We start from the raw sequence: 17,737 nt of genomic DNA on the forward strand, positions 1-17,737 counted from the left end.
TTATATGGCTTTTGGTGGAGGTGTAAGTGTGGCTCAATACTGACTGATGCAACTGTCAATTTTAGGAGCCTGCAGCGATCCACTTTCTTTTCTCTTTTACTTTTCTGTCTTTCCCTATAATTTCCTTGTATTTTTTTTTCTTTCAATCTCATCCCTTTCCTTTCTCTGATTAATCTTCCCACACCCATAACTGACCTCACACACGAAGAGCCATAGCCACTGTTGTTCCAATCCAGCAAATGCCATCACTCGAAAACTGTTTTTCCATGCAGACTAGTCCTATAAGAGACTAGTGAGTGGGAGGGGTGGGATTCTGCATATGCATCTAATGTAAGCCATAAACTCAGAGCTCTTGCATTGTACATATGCCGGCTAACAGGTTCGTCAGCAGCCAAGCTGTGTGAAAAAACTGGCATACTTTTTGAGCCATAGTACCAAAAGATGAAACAAAATAATTCCCAACCTCAGAGATTTTATGACACAATATAATAAAAATTGTTGCTTTCAATGTATGAAATCTACACAACATTTGAAATACACTAAGTGGATTAAAACCTAAGCTTTAAAAGTTTATTTTTTTATTTATTTTACTTTTTACTTAATTATTGATAAACCACATTATACATGCTTAATACACAAAAATACAAGATAATGATCCAAACATAAATGCAAATGATCAAATAAAGATATAAAGGAGACATTCCTGAGGACCTTAAGAAATCATTTTCAACAATATTCCTGGCTTCTCTATCCTCTGGTTTTTCTTCAGATCATATAAATATTTTGCTGTTAAAAATCAGTTAAAATCTAAAACATTATACACATCCTAAGATAAAGGTTTGCACACACATTACAAATAAATATGTCAATGCAGACAAGAGTAATACCCCCACTTTTTATTTTTCTTTAAAATTTTATTTCATTACAACTTCTATTTGCCAAAGACTGTGCTAAACGCTCCCTTTGAAATGACCAAATAATCCAGACTGCGCAGGTGTGGGGGAAATGGTTTTTTCGTTTGTAACAGCTTGTGTTCCGATCCATTCTGACTTCTTCCTATCCCAAGTGTTTCTTTTAACTCTTTGCATAATTCACCCATGCCTGATATTGTATAAGAATCTTATGTGTGAGTATCCAATTGGCTAGGAAGTTTAGAGGAATTTTGCCCTGATACAGCTAGGGGACATACATGCTTATCTTTAGCTGGATGATGGAACTAAATGCACAATCAAGTTCTAAACTTGCAGCTCCCCTCTTGGTCCAGCTGCCAGGGCTCTGCATGTGGAGTCTTGTTACTAAATCTACAGTGGTGCTTGTGAAGGAAAGGAGGAAAGATGGATTTAATTCCAGCGGCTTCCCCTCCCCAAACAGCTAATCAATGTGCCAAGCAGCTAATCAATGTGATTACACCTTTTCCAACAAAGCTGCACAATCATAGCCCTCACTGCTGCACACACATTCGGCTGAATCGAAGCCATTTTGCTTAATTGTTTCAGAGAGAAAGAAAAGGCAACATATGAAAGATAAGACCCAGAAGACATCTTCACCGTTATCACCATCATCCCACCGTTTCCTCAGGCAGTGATACTGTTTTTGGAGCCAGTGTCACAATTCCTCAAATGCTTGGGTTTGGCAACACTTCTAGTGATGTCCTCTTTTTCTTGCTAAGGCTTGCATGAGGAGCGAAGAGGTCCAAATTTCTGAAAGAAATCCTCCTCGGCACGCACCAGAGCTTCTTCATCGATGTAGACAGCTGCTCTCCTGGAGGCCACAAAATACTGCACTTTTCTCAAGTTCCATCCTAGCACATATTTTAACCAGCCGCAGACTGCAGCTGTGGACCTGCCAACACCAGCATTGCAGTGGACATAGACATTGTGCCCGTTCTCCAGTAGCCCGTGGAGGAGACAGACAGCCTGAGGCAACATTTGGACTCTACCTAGAATTAGAAACAGGACAACTGTCAAATGTATGACAATGCCACCCCCACAAGTTAGAAACACTGGTAGTGGTTTGCGTTTAAAATGTGTTGTGCCTTGGTTCTAGGTATGGCCATATTTAGCTTGTGAGGATATTCACTGGTGAAATATGATTGCTCTTTTACCTTTGTGAACTGTAATTAAATAACTGCTTTACAGTGACAGGTCAGAGACTAGCAGAAACAGCAACTGATCAGGAGTTCTTCAGCCTGTGTGTCCTCAGGGATTAGATTAGACTGAGGACTCTGACCACAGTTCACATAAGTTGTTTAATGCTACTGACACTAGTGACCCTTAAAGGTTTAATAATAATAATAATAATAATAATTTATTTGTACCCCACCCATCTGTTGTCTTTGTCCATGGAGTTTTCTTGGCAGGGATACTGGAGTGGCAGGGATACTGGAGTGTTCTCGAAGCTACTAACATGAGTTTGGCCAAACTACGAGAGGCAATGAAGGATAGGCGTGCCTGGCGTGCTCTGGTCCATGGGGTCACGAAGAGTCGGACACGACTGAACGACTGAACAACAACAACAACACCCATCTGGCTGGGTCTCTCCCCCCCCCCAGCCACTCTGGATGGCTTCTACAAATATAAAAATACATTAAAATATCACAGATTAAAAACTTCCCTAAACAGGGCTGCCTTCAGGTATTTTCTAAATATCAAGTAGTTGTTTATCTCTTTGACCTCTGATGGGAGGGTGTTCCACAGGGCGGGCGCCACTATCGAGAAGGCCCTCTGCCTGGTTCCCTATAGCTTTGCTTCTTGCAGTGAGGGAAGAAGAAGAGGAGTTTGGATTTGATATCCCGCTTTATCACTACCCGAAGGTGGGGTTAGTCTCAAAGCGACTAACAATCTCCTTTCCCTTCCTGCCCCATAACAAACACTCTGTGAGGTGAGTGGGGCTGAGAGACTTCAAAGAAGTGTGACTAGCCCAAGGTCACCCAGCAGCTGCATGTGGAGGAGCGGAGACGCGAACCTGGTTCACCAGATTACGAGTCTGCAAGCATAACTTGACACTGCCCTTTGGCAACTGCCTAGAGGTTGGTTCTAATGATATGGAGAAGACCAAACTGTTCCTTTTGAATTGGGAAAATAATGTGTTCACAAGAGGCAATAATGGACTACGTTTTGTTGTGACTGTAACTCAAGAACATATGAAAACTGCACATACTAAAAAAAAAAATGGCAATAACCAGACTTTATACATTGAAGTCATTTCATAAGGGCCACCACCCACTCTATGTGGCTTTTACCTGAAGTGGAGGGATGAGGGTGTGTGGGTGGGATTAGAGTTGATGACTCTTCATTCCCTTTTGCCTTCTTGCTTCTAGTACAAGAGTGACTACTAACCTGTGCACTTCAACTATCCCAAGCACTCAGGTTAACAATAAATATTAAAAATTGCCTTACATTCCAACTATGATCTCCAACATGGCATTTTGTTAAGGGTGCTGGAAATTGTAGATCTGAGAGGTACTCTACAGTTCCCATGATTCTTTTTTTTGGGGGGGGGTTGCTTTAAATTGGCTTTAAATGGTCTTCATGCAGTTTTAATCTCCGGGTAAGAGCTGGCCTTTTTCAGGGCAAGTTTGGGGCACTTTGAATTTGAAGTGTTCCTCCTGCTAGGTTACTTTCTTTTGTTGGCTCTTGTTCTTTTGCTTACTGCTGGCTAATTTAATTTTATTAATTCTTGCTATTAAGTTGCAGTTGTAGTTACTGTTTCCATTGTAAAAAAAAATCATCTTTCATCGCTAGGCACTTTGCAAGTCCTTTTGGTTCAAAAAGGCAGGGCACAAATATTGTAATAGGTGGTAAATAAATTTTAAAATGTTCAAGCACTGTGACTTGGAAAAACACAAACATGAAGACCATTATGGAAGTATATTGATTTTGCCTAGAAGCTATTGCTGGAACATTAAAAACAAAAGTGTAATTGTCTTCATCACAAATTAATTTGAAATTCATGGGGGTAGCGATCTAGTGCGTTGCATCAGAAGCACCATATTTTTGTGACATGAACTTTTGTGGGGAGCAGCATACTTCCAGTGCATTAAAGTCACTATGAGTGACCAATGTCAAATGTGATTCTTTGACTTTTTTGGCATATCTAGTTCCTGGGGCAAAGGGTAATATTTGATGTGAGTAGGAATGGATGAATCTTTCAGTTTCAGTTTCTCCGATACTTATTTTTCTAATTTTAAGTTCAGGTTTCCACATTCCTGCATCAACTTGCAAACCATTTTTTAAAAAGGAAATCATCCTGAAAACTCACCAGCATTGTAGTGTGACTTTCTCCTAATATACACATTTTTGCATGCATTTTTGCAAAGCAATTTCCCCTAATATAATGCGTTTTGGAATATTATTTTCTACTGATATATGCCCCTTTTACTCAAATATATACATTCTTGTACACATTACTTGGCTGGAAAACTTTATTGCAAAATCCAGAGAAGTATAAATTTTGAAAGGTGGCTCTGTTTTGCTTCAGATTAGATAGATTTGCATTAAATGTGAAATGAATACTTTCTCCTTCCACATCCCTAGATGGGGGAAAGTGTGTGCTACCTTTGAGATCAATTGTGATGGTGTACTTGTGGGAAAACTTCAGATTATGAAATAAATCCCTGTATATTTTGAGTACTACAGATAAAAGCAACTTTTAATATATTGGGTATATATGATTGCTTATCTTCATTATCATCATCGTCATATTAATCTCAGTAATAAGGATAGAGCTTTCTTTCAGGTACTGTTGAACATCAAGTGCATTCAGCGTATTTCAAGATTGCTCAATGCAGTTAAGAGCAAGCAGTATGTCCCCCCAAGAAGTACTGTTCTTGGGGGACAGGAGGCGGGCAGGTTTGGAGGACTCCCTAGTCCTGAATGGGGTAACTGTGCCCCTAAAGGAGCAGGTGCGCAGCCTGGGAGTCATTCTGGACCCACAGCTGTCCATGGAGGTGCAGGTTAATTCTGTGTCTAGGGCAGCTGTCTACCAGCTCCATCTGGTACGCAGGCTGAGACCCTACCTGCCTGCGGACTGTCTCGCCAGAGTGGTACATGCTCTGGTTATCTCTCGCTTGGATTACTGCAATGCGCTCTATGTGGGGCTACCTTTGAAGGTGACCCAGAAAGTACAACTAATCAACTACTGCAATGCGCTCTTTGTGGGGCTACCTTTGAAGGTGACCCGGAAAGTACAACTAATCCAGAATGCGGCAGCTAGACTGGTGACTGGGAGCAGCCACCAAGACCACATAACACCGGGCTTGAAGCCACCCAGAGTGGCTGGGGAAACCCAGCCAGATGGGCGGGGTATAAATAATAAATTATTATTATTATTATTAAGCACAATTTAAGTTTTTATATATGAGAGCTGCTTGCTAAATCCATAGAACACTCTGATCTCTATCTCTGGGCATATGGTGTGCCATGGCAGCAAATTGCCTGGAAGATAACAGTAAGTACAGTGGTACCTCTGGTTACGAACTTAATTCATCCTGGAGTTCCATTCTTAACCTGAAACTGTTCTTAACCTGAGGTACCACTTTAGCTAATGGGGCCTCCTGCTTCCCCCATGCCGCCGCCCGATTTCTGTTCTCACCCTGAAGCAAAGTTCTTAACCCGAGGCACTATTTTTGGGTTAGCGGAGTCTGTAACCTGAAACATCTGTAACCCGGGGTACCACTGTAATTTGTGATGCTGTGTGAATGTTGATGCTAACCTTTCACACAATGCATATCTTTTCCTGAATGCTTTTCTTATTCTTCAAGTTATTCTAACTCATGGCAGAATGTGAATATTACCTTCAGTACTCATGTCTGGTGTTGGCATCCAGACATAAGCAAGGCCTTCTTCTTTATATAGCTTCATGAGAACTTCTGGACTCATAGGTTCAGGATAGCGATTACATCCCCAGGAATTCTGAACAACGTCCCATTCAGTCTGGAAGTTCATTACAGCTGTAATGCCCAACTCTCGTTTTAGCTTTACAGTCACATGCTCCACTTGACGAGGGCAACTTCCTAACCATATATTTGGCAAAATTCTGAAAAAAAAGACTTTCTATAAACCAGTAACATGATATAAATACATATGAAGGACATGATGGGTTTATAGCTGCAATAGCAAGACACCTATGCGCCTGTCCTATGTATTTATATTGCTGTATAGCTGGGGTGGCTAACCACTTTTGGCTCAAGATCTGCACTGACAGCCAGCCAAAGTATGAATGGCTGAAGTGTGCATGGCCCACACAGTCACTTGCTGGGCAGAGGAGGAATGGTGGGGACCACCTCCCCAGCCTGACCCTCCCAGAGAAGACAGCTCAGAATTACAACAGGGGTTTGAGGGAGGTCACAGCTCAGAGGCAGATGAGCAGAAAAGCTGGGAAATAATGGGAGAGGGGGAGGGGGAGGAAGCACCAGGAGGGCAACAGTTGACGGACACGGTGTCTTTAGAAAGCATTCCAGACCACCCCCTCCCAGAACCTGGCGAGCCATAAAAGTAGGAGAGCAAAGGGCTCAGAGGCAAAGGGCCCTCGGTGCCACCCGTAGGGGAGATGATGACAAATGAGGAAGTGGGAGAAAAAGGGGGTGGAGAGTCACTCGGGACAAAGCCATTATTCCAAGAGGCTGCATCCCAAGCCTCTCTCTGTAAATATTGAATAAAAAAGCAGGTGGTAAAAACTTTTCCTTGTCTTATCTGTTCCCAGCAACCTGCCGTTGGAGTTGTTTCCTCTGCCGCCTGACACTTGCACACTACATGCTCATTACATGCTCATACAGACATTCACTCAGGCTGGCAGACTCGTACACACATTCAGACAGGTAGACACAAACATTGAGATAGTGCTGGTGGGGAAAAGGAGTCCGTTGCTCTCCACAGACATCTCACTGGTGTGATAAGTCAAATTCTGCCTGAACAGAGTTTGGAATAGGGTAACTTACACCAGCATGCCTTATGACTGGAATTTACCCCAGCTTTTTACAGTTAGCATTGGTCTATGAGTCTGCAATAGGATTAGTCTGGATATTATAAAGCAGGATACAGTGTCCCATTGATTATCATTTGTGCTCCATTAACACCCACAGTATTCTAGCAGCCATTCATTCAGAAGGAAAACAGTGTTCTTGACATCAAGAGCTGACAGCTTTAGAAACTCTCAAAGAAAGTATTTCTACATTTGCAGCAGAAAAGCCTTTTATATGGATAATTGATGTGAGCACTACAATATGACATACTTGTTAAACAAGCACACTGTCATGAGGACTGCCAGCATAAGTTATAATAGCAATTTTTACCATTCTGTTTTTTACAAAATCTGCCTTAAAGAGTTGGTTCATTTGACTGTGCTTTAATGAGAGAAGTTTAATTCCTCCATTAAATTTATCTCTCTAGAATGTGTGGGCTCTGCTTCCGCACAGTAGTAACAAATGTATTCAATACTGAATATTCTCCCTGTATAAGGTAAACCCTCTATTAATAGCAAAACAGACTGTGCTCAGTTGAAATACTGATTGTACCAACCCAGTATCAGGACAACTGTAGCTCAAGTAATAAATCAATCAAATACCTGGTGGAAGTTATGAAACTTGCAATTGTTTGCAATGTTTGTTGTTGTTGTTTTAAGCCTTCACTAAGACCTTCCTTTTACATATAAATCATTGAGGTCAACATCACCTCACTACATTATTTACTTATTTTTACATTGCATCACACTTTTCCTCCGAAGGAGCTCCAAGTGGCATAAACAATTCCCCCCCCAATTTGTTTCCTTTATATTAAAATGGAAAATCAAGCATAGAAGAAAACCATCACATAAAACAGATGGGAAATATTGAAGCAGAGACAAAGAGGGACCATAGATTTCAGTAATACATTCCAGACTTTTGATACAATAGAAATTATAACAAATATATAAAAATAAAAACACCATTGATATGGTTAACCCTTATTTTCCAGGGAGATGAGCTTCATTTTCGGTTAACTTTAGTTTGTAAAGTTCTGCACATCTTCCTGTTTTACTGTATTATCCACAGCCATTTATAGACGGGGGTAGGGTGAAATTGGTTATGTTCTGCATTATTAACGTAAACAATAAAATCTTATCAAATAGAAAGAAAATTGAACTTACCTGTTTGTCTTACCTGTTTATATGGTCATTTTTAAAGGGCTGATTCCCTACATTTGTGTACCAAGAAGAAATATCTGTTCTGGCTAGATTCCTCCAAAATCAGGCTATTCTGGCTCCCCCTCCCTTCCTTATTGTCACAGCAACCCTGTGAAGTAGGTTGGGCTGAGAGACAGTGACTGTCCCATTGTCAGCTAGAGAGCTTCATGGCTGAGTGGGGATTTGATCCCTCTAACCACTACAGTATGATCTCTGTAATGTACAAAATGCTACACAAATGGTATGTGGGGGTCTAACTGACCTCACAGTTTTTTAATCACAAAAAGCATTATCAAAACTTATTCGATGGAAAGTTGGCATTAAGTCTGGCAACCTGGTGAAGTGAGGGTGCAGGCTACTTACAAACATTTGTAGATTTGACTGGGGTCTCAGTGACCCCCACCAAAAGTTGAACTAGTAGGTTTTGTGCAAAATAATGGGTGGGGAAGGTTCACAAGGGATGTTCTAATTTTGGGGAAAAAAATGTTTAAACAATTCAGGTTTGTAAAGGCATTCTATAAACCTGTGGTGTACCATATGTTCTTTCCCCCCGCCCTCAGTACTGCCAATGTGGTAGAGTTGACCTCAAATGCCATAATAGTAAAAACATTGGTGTATGTGTGCCTCATGGCAATTTTCATCTCAACATGGCTGAGACCTACCTGGAACATGGAGTTGTGAAAGAGTGACACAAAGTTTTATTTTTGTCAGTGCTGCTGGGGTACATTTAGTTGAGTGTGTTGTTGATGGAGGATTAAATTGTATATTTTAACCAGAGGGCCATGGAAAACCAACGTTCATATGATGTATAATCCTTGTTCATTATTTTCTTGTTTCTAGAAGTGTAGATCCCAAATCAAGCAGAAGAAATGAAGGCATTTTCACCCTCATGGCATCTATATGTGTTCTCTGAGCCTCCTGTGAAATCCAAAAACTGATGTGGGAACAAGCTCCATGCACCAGACATTTAAAATTAAGTTCAGATCCTATCTATAGTCCATTTGGTCATCTCAAGTCTACAGTGTCATATTGGCTCCCGAGAACTTGGCTTTCTCTTATGTGTTCTTGAGAAGCTGTTTGAGTAGCAACTATCATTTTCTATAGTCAACAAAGTAACAGGGCAATGCAGAGCTTATCCCTGAGTTAGAATCAGAACACTAAGGAGCAGTATATCCATTATAGAGATGAGGAAAAGAAAAACAAACTGTGAATGACTCACACTTCTAATTTCCCTCCTTGCAGTATAACATGAGCAGTGGGACTTGGGGATTTATCCTCTGATAAGATTCACAAGCCCCAAATAACTACTGGAGCTTAGAGCTCTCTCAGTGAATGAGATCTCCAAGTCCCACTTTCCATATAATGGGGGACGTGAGAAAGTGTGCGGGACAGAGAAGCACAAATAGTTGGAGTTCTTTTCCACCTTTATATAATACAGAAGTCACTTCTGTCGAATGTGGACAGGACAAGAGGCCTACAAAAACAAGTCATGTATATCAGAGCAAGTCAGGCCAACAGAGGGCAAAGGATGGTAAAACTGTCTGGACCTGAAGTGCAGCTGGGAATATTATCTACCCATTGTGACTCCTGCCTCCTCTTATATTGACTGAAAATGGTCAAAGAAGCCTGCCCCAAAGCCAGTGATACCCCTAGGAGACAGAAGGGTAAGTAGCCATTTGATCCTCAGTGCCTTTGAAGACTATATTACAAAGTAATGCAAAGAGGTGGAGGGAACATTCTTTCATATGTGGTGGACTTGCAAAAGGGTAAAAGAATCCATAATTCTTTTGGGAAATGGGAATTCTTATGGGAAATGATCCATAATGAATTGGGGAAAAAAATGTTTGAAAGTACTTCCCCCAAAAAACCAGAATCCTTTCTGTTGGGGATAATTCAGATTGAAATTCCCAGGTGTAAAAAAAAGGTTATTTATGTATGCTACTACTGCAGCCCATGTTTTGTTAGCCCCAAAACTGAAAACGAGCGAGGTCCCAACAAAAGAAAATGGCAACTTAATTTGACAGAATATGCACAACTCGCAGACTTAACATATAGAATAAGAGAACAAGAAGAACATACATTTAAAGAAGATTGGAAAACATTTACTGAATATATGGGAAATAATTGTGTACAGCTGAAAACACTAGCAGCATTGATAAATTCAACAGTGTAAGCGAGTTTTGATGGATGCAATAATGGAATACTGAATGGTATAGTTTTTGTAAATTATGCAGGGATTTATGATATGTAAAATGAACCATGGAAAGAGAAGGGAAGTCATTGATATCTTAAGAATTTAAAATGAGTATTTTAAATTGTAAAACAGAAAACTTAATAAAATTATATACAAAAAACTATCTTACAAGGATTTCCACTGACCTGGCATTCTCATGTAAGGACTTGACAGCAAATTCTTCAGCACTAATCTAGATTCATTTTTTTTTCTAGATTTTTCTCTAATCTTGGGTTTTTGTGTAGAAACCAGTATGGAGGAGGATATCTCTTCCCCTCAAGACTAAGGAATAGGCCAGGTTCTGGAAGTCTGTGGCAATTTGGAAATTGAGCCAAAAAGAGCAGAGAAAACATGGGATCCTGGGAAGTCACTTTTACAGAGTGTTTCTTCCGTCAGAAGATTTTAATTAGTTTAAAGATGCCAAAGCACCAAATGCTTGGATGACTCCCTCCCCACCTTTGTAGATTCTTAATCAAATTTGACAATTCACTCTAGATATAGCTGAAGCCACACATTCTTTTCATTTAATCAATACACACGTGAATCACCTTCTCGCCCACAGAGATGTTGTGAGCCTAGAGCTGTAAAAGATCTTTGCTGTTTTGACACTATTCTGCACTGCGCACCGCCACTCTGAAGCACTAAAAAATCAGCAGCCTCATAAAACTTGCTTCTAGTCTCATGAGCAACCCGTCCCTGTCCAGAAGCCTTGTAAAAATCAGCCCCATGTAAGCAGACTTTAAGTGGGGCATTTAACTTGCTTATCTATAATGAGGCACTATATGGCCATCACCTATGGTTAAAAGGTAAACGCTTGCCAGAATTAAGCTACTTTGCAGAAGAAATTGGTAATAAAGTCACTCACCAGCCATTAAAGTTGTTTATACTGCTGATTTTGATTAGATGAAAGCCAATGCATTCTTTTAAAAAACACAGCAATGAACTCCTACTTTAGTATCTACTTAAACTGTGCTAAGTTGTCAAGAGAAACAGTTCACTCTACTTGACCAGTCATGTGCTGACTCAATCTTTTTGAAGGCTGCTTCACACTCTACATGGCAGATGTTCTTCCAGAGGGTGTGGCACATGTCCCAAGGGTGAACTTTTGCAGTCTGATCAAATGCAGCATCAGGTATTCCTGAGTCCATTGATTTGAATAGGCACACTAACACTGCATAGGATTTGGCAATGTTACATTTGAACATAGCTTATTAATGCACAATGGGCACATCAGGGAGCAGTGACTAATTTTGGATTCCTGATCCATGCATTCTTTCTTAGATACTCATTTCCCTTTCAGAGCTTCTGCTGCTCACTGGTACATAGTCACACCCTGAAGGGTGCTCTGCCCCTTGCAGTGTTGAGCTCTCTGAAGGGAAAGAAGAGTGGTCTGGCACATTTGTTCAAAGGCAAAACTGAAAGAGGTGAGATAAAATCAGGTCCAAATTCCAAAGGGCAGTCCAGGCAGGTCAGAGGGAGAAGTAGGCAGTAGTGGGCAAATTTTCTTCCTAGTTGTTATTTAGTCTACTTATCTGATATCCTCACAAGGGAACAGACTTGGCAACTAAAAGGAGGCAGGCACCTTTTTATCACTGTTTAACACCACATTATATAGTGATATACAACATGTTTGAAACCATGGGATAATAAGTGTTATGCCACCTGCTTATGAAACTATTCATGCTGAATTAAAGAGTCTTGTTTTCTGACCTACAAGGTGAATAGTGCATTATATTTGCTGCAACAGGCAGAAAAATTATTATAAGCTGTCCGCCAAGGCCCTTAGCAATTGCCAGGTAGCCTGTAGGAGGGAGTTTGGGAACCACTCTGTTAGAAAATCCCAGAAGGAGCAGCATGAGTGATAATGGGTAGTTAGTTAATTGGTCCATTCATTATAATAAAAGGACAATTCACTGATGGAATCCTGTCATTGTTCATTCAGGGATGGGGAACTTGTGGTCCTCCAGTTGTTGTTGCACTCCAATTCCATCAGCCACAGCCAGCATGGCAAATGGACAGGAATGATGGGAGATGTGGTCTGAAAACACCTGGAGGGCCACAGGTTCCTTATTCCTTATATACACTAAAGTGCAATCCTATACCCCCTGACCTAGAAGTAAGCCTCACTGAGCGCAATGAGACTTACTTCTGATATGTAGAAGATTGTGCTGCATAAGTCAGCTTGCTTCAGTTACAGAAAGGGGGGGGGGGATCCCAACATCAATAACTGATTTGCAGAGTAGTTTAAACCACTGAGCATCTTGGGCTTGCCGATCGGAAGGTCAGCAGTTCAAATCCCTGCGACAGGGTGAGCTCCCGTTGCTCGGTCCTAGCTCCTGCCAACCTAGCAGTTCAAAAGCACGCCAAAAAGTGCAAGTAGATAAACAGGTACCTCCGGCGGGAAGGTAAACGGCGTTTCCGTGCACTGCTGTGGTTTCGCCAGAAGCAGCTTAGTCATGCTGGCCACATGACCCAGAAAAACTGTCTGTGGACAAACGCCAGCTCCCTTGGCCTGTAAAACGAGATGAGTGCCGAAACCCCAGAGTCATCTGCGACTGGACTTAACTGTCAGGGGTCCTTTACCTTTACCTTTTTATACATTGCGTAGCAAGTTACTAGTAAAAATAAGCAATATTTTCCCAGCATCATGAAAACTTGGAGTGCTAATAGTCTCCCCCACAATACCTTTATTCCTATCTTTCCACCTCAGTTGTCTGAACAAAGTGTAATTGCTTTCTCTTTTTATAGGAAGCGGTTAATTTCACTCTCAAAATGATGAAACCCATTTTATCAACATGACCTCTTCCCTTGGATTTAATTTTAATGGAAAAAATGCATGTTCTGCCCAATTCCTTTACTCTTTTGTATCTATCAGATATTTATAATCTTGGTTTTAAAAAAAAAGTTGTGGGGAGCGGGAGGGAGAATATGGAATGAGACACATCGTTCTGATTTTCAAGTCTTCAATGTTGCTTAGCCAGTAAAGAGGAAATGAAATCCATATTTCAAACAAGTTGGCAAACTGACAGAGCTCAATTTTTTTATCGTGGTTCACAGAGATTTGAACAACATTTTTAACTGTTATAGGAGCTGTACATCTAGCCCCCTGAGTATCACAATAAAATCTCCCGCTGCATAGCATTAAAGCAGGGAAATGGGAGATTTTTCAAATGAGCCTCTTAAGTACTCTCTCTACAAGCACAGCCACAATTCAACTGTTTGGAATTTTGTTTTCTGCAGAAACAAAAGGTCTCTTGGGGGGAAAACTGCAATAATTCAGTAATGTTTGTTTACTTTTAAAAATAAGAAATGTTATAAAAACTAAGCTATAGGCGAGGAATATGCAAGTTTTCTTCTGATAAACCATATATAGGTTTCTGAGCTAAAATATGAAAGTTGTAGATAAGCCTGAAACGATATACAGTCCGAAGACACAATGCGGTTGCATCGGTAGGATTCTGGAATCCACGAGGATTTGAACTTGTGTTCTCTTATGATATATGAGGAGGCAGGGGAAAAGAGTCCCTGTGCTCTCGCTGGGTCTGTGGGGTGCTAAAGTATAGTCCAGAGCAGAGAGGAAGGAGAAAGGACATTTAATTACTTACTTCAGAATAAATACACTCATGGAATACTCAAGTGCTGTACGGGCACTACAGGCATATGCCTCTGGATTCGCACATAGCTGCAGCAATCTCAGGGTAGCTAAGGAGGGAGAAGAAATTCAGATTGCACTTAAAAGGTGAACCCACCTAATTCACATGTACTGAAACACAGCCATCCTTTGAAAATTCATTGACTTTTGCAATGCAATTCTCCAGCTAAGCGATGTGTACAAAAATGCATATATTGGGGTAAGTGTGCATTAAAATTCACATGTCTGAGAAAACAACATACAAAAATGTGTATATTAGGGGACACAGCTAACGTAGAAGCTGGGGTGCCAGAAGAAGTGTGGATAAGTAACTGATGAGCTTGGCCTATGAAGTTTTGTAGCCAGTAGCCAAGTTTAAAAGGCTTTATCTATTCTAGAGGCTATCAGCAGAAACAAAAGAGTAAAGTTGGAGGAACAGTCACTGTAACTGGAAGACTTTGGGGAAGAGAAAGTGTAACATGAGAAGCATGATTGGCTGCCTACCCTGGCTTGGAGAACTGTCTGCAGACTGGAATCATTGGTGAGGGAAAACAAACTGTTATAGGTCTAGTTACAGGTAGGTAGCCGTGTTGGTCTGCCATAGTAAAAATAAAAAAAAAAAATCCAAGAACATACTTAGTTGGTCTCTAAGGTGCTACTGGAAGGAATTTTTTGTTTTATTTTGTTTTGTTATAGGTCTGTTTACCCTAAACAAACCCCAGACAATATTTAATGAGTGGAATCAGTGAAGATTGGGGAGCATGTCTGACTTTATCTGAGATCCTGTGCAGTAGAAGCAATAGGGATGATGAAGGGGAACATTTGTTACCCATAGCAAGAAATCTAGATGAAACAAGAATACTGTAACAAGCCAAGCTTTCAAGCCTTGGAACCATGAAAGCCAGGTGCGTTCAGAGAGATGGTGGACAATGTGTATTTTATACATATTTTGGATACACAGGCATACACACACACACACACACACACACACACACACATTGAAGTTGCACTCCTGTATACGCTTGTTTGTGAGTAGTGCTTAGCTCAGTAGGACTTCTAAGGAAGTTTCCATAGGATCAGGCTGCCAATTGGAGCATTTTTAAGACAACAGCTTACACAGTAATAACAACAGAAAACTTAGGGTGACATTATTTGACATTGCTTTACTCTTTTTTCCTTTCCCCCCCTGCTCAGTTACTTACGTGGGATAGTTAAATGATAAATGATGCACTAAATATATTTAACTTTCCTGAGCTATTTGGGTTCCAATGCTGTTTGGTCTGAAATCAATGGCAGAATTCCCACTGACTTCAAAAGGGACAGGTTAAACCCATTAGCATGCATTAAAAGCAACTCAAGTCTTGTTTCCCTGTTTTAAATGAGAGCCTGTATCTAGACTCTCTTTAAAACTTACAATACAATCAATGACTTTGGCTCTGTAGCTCATTATTTTTTAGCCTTGTTACTGATGCAGTTGCTATTGAACTTCTAGGGAAAGAGAAGGGGAATTGGGCCTCAGAATTTAGTTCCAAAGGTAGAAATCCCAATAGATGTCATAGCTCTGTTCTTAATTAATTATTTAACCACAGGGCATCTTTTCAGCTTTCTACTCAAATGGCACAGCTCACTGAATTCCAGTTAAAAGTCGTCACTTTCTCCACCATAGTTCATGCTATAATTTAGCAATAAAAAATCACTCCAGGGTGACACTTAGCACACAGGTTATTTTTCTTTAAACAGCCGAATGGATTTCTTGCTTCTCTTTCATACTTGGTTCTCATATATATTCCAGACAAAGCATTATTCTTTTTAGAGGTATTTTAATAATTCACTGTTGACTTTACCTTTATTAATGATGAATAGAAGTTTTAATGGCCTTTATGAAACAATTAATTTTGTTACAGCAAGGCAAAGAGTCAAAGCTAACATTGCCACCACCACAATACTTGCTGCAATTGTTCTTATAAAATGCTTATCAAAAAGATTTTTAAAAATCCAATGCATTTTGAGTATAAGACTCTTCCATTTAGGGTAAGTAATAAAGCAATCTTGAACACTACTTATACCTGACTTCAAGGTGGCATTTCGAGTTAAGTTCATTATCCATTCCCAAATGTTTTATTTGAGGCACTGCAGTACCACACTGCACATATTCACGCCTAAATTGTTGACAGCTAGGCCTGCATGTGGTCTATGTGCTGACAAGGCAACAAGCATTAGAGGGATGTTGCCATCAGTTCTTGGGACCTGACTACATTTGTAGTGTGATGGGGATCTGGAAGATCAGACATTATCAAAAGCTTGAATCTGAGTTGCAAACTACAAACTACCGTACTGACCAGTTTATTTTCAATTATTACAGTTTTGCAATATTACAATTACACTGCACTTGATCCAGCAAGGGAAAACTATGCGCTGAAGGAAGGTTACATGCACATAGCCAGCATAGATGTGTATCTGCACGGTTATACTCAGCCAGTCACTTTCAACGCTATTATTTTTTAAATGGATGACTAGAGCTGGATCAAGGCTATAGGATTGGGTAAGGAGTAAGAAGAGATGATATGAACCTAGGGGTGGAGGAAGGGGGTGCCGTGGGGACGGCACGCCCCGTGTGTCACCACTGGGGGGGGGGGTGACAAAATGCCGGGTGGCACTCACCTCAGGGCCTGCAGTGCGCCTGCGTCATGCAATTCTCCTGGGAGTGACGCGGTGGCTTGGGCACGCACAGGCTCTGTGCTGCCCCAAACGGTCTGCCCGCCACCTCCCCCCCCCAGCTGTAGGGCGGCTTAGTGGGAGGAGGCAGGCAGACTCCTTGGAGGCCCAGTGGAGTGTCCTGCCCTGGCTTGCCCTGCTCCACAGGCAGATGGCCCTGCCCCTGCGTGCAGGGCACGCACACCACCCCAGGTACCCAATCGGCTTGCTCCGCCGCTGTATGAACCCCAACTTTTAAAGAGCATATTTGGAAAAATCTAGGTTACTTCAAAAAGTCACATTGTAATACATCTCAGTTTGAATGTTCTGCCTTTCCAAGGCTGGTTCCTTTGGGGCAAATGGCAACTTTCCCCTTATATATCACATCTTCAAATGCACACCCCCCCAGTGGTTTTCCTTTCACATAAGGGGTTTCATTTTAAGATTACTTATTTATAATTACATTTATACCCCACACCTTTCATCCAAGCAGTTCAAGAATAGGGGAAGCATGCTTAAAGAGCCAACCTTGGCATCTGGTGCTCTCACATAGCTCTGTCCCATTTGCTTCATGTTGGCCAGCCTCAGCCTTACAAGAAGGGAAGCCAGCTGCACCTACAGTATGGCAGTTTTGTGGCTTTGTTTAAAAGAACCAAACTTGCTTATCTCCAAGTGTCAGGCTCCTGGCACTGCACCTGTCTACCAGTCTTACACCTGCTGCTGCGCAGCTTCCTGACCCATCATCTGGCTTCATTCTCAGCTGCCAGCTTCTGGCTCTGCTCATCGCAGTTTGACTGTGAATTCCTTATCTCATCTCTTTGTTTTCCATGTTTATTCTCTTCACCATTGAACACCTGGCATCTGTTATTACCGCTATTAGTCAAGATGTTGAAATTGGAAATTAGCTACCTATCTGCAGATGTTGTAGAATGCTATTGAGAATCTTGTTTACTGGACAATAACTATTTTAGTTCTAGAGGGCAGACAGGACAATGCTTTGCTACTTCAAATAAAGACGA

At 41.1% G+C, this 17,737-nt stretch overlaps 1 protein-coding gene across 2 annotated transcripts in view; it reads right to left on the minus strand.

Annotated features, from left to right (window-relative positions):
* Positions 1-558: 558 nt before the first annotated feature.
* Positions 559-17,737, minus strand: part of EPM2A (EPM2A glucan phosphatase, laforin) — a 31,520-nt gene continuing 14,341 nt past the window's right edge. For both annotated transcript variants that reach the window (XM_033143937.1, XM_033143936.1), the window contains exons 3-4: positions 5,795-6,036; positions 559-1,939 (exon numbers count right to left, since the gene is read on the minus strand). In XM_033143937.1, coding sequence (XP_032999828.1) covers positions 1,665-1,939; positions 5,795-6,036 — 517 coding nt within the window. In that variant the 3' untranslated portion in view covers positions 559-1,664. The remainder of the gene's footprint in view (positions 1,940-5,794; positions 6,037-17,737) is intronic.

This window comes from Lacerta agilis, chromosome 3, assembly GCF_009819535.1.
Source record: "Lacerta agilis isolate rLacAgi1 chromosome 3, rLacAgi1.pri, whole genome shotgun sequence".
NCBI classification, from domain to species: domain Eukaryota; kingdom Metazoa; phylum Chordata; class Lepidosauria; order Squamata; family Lacertidae; genus Lacerta; species Lacerta agilis.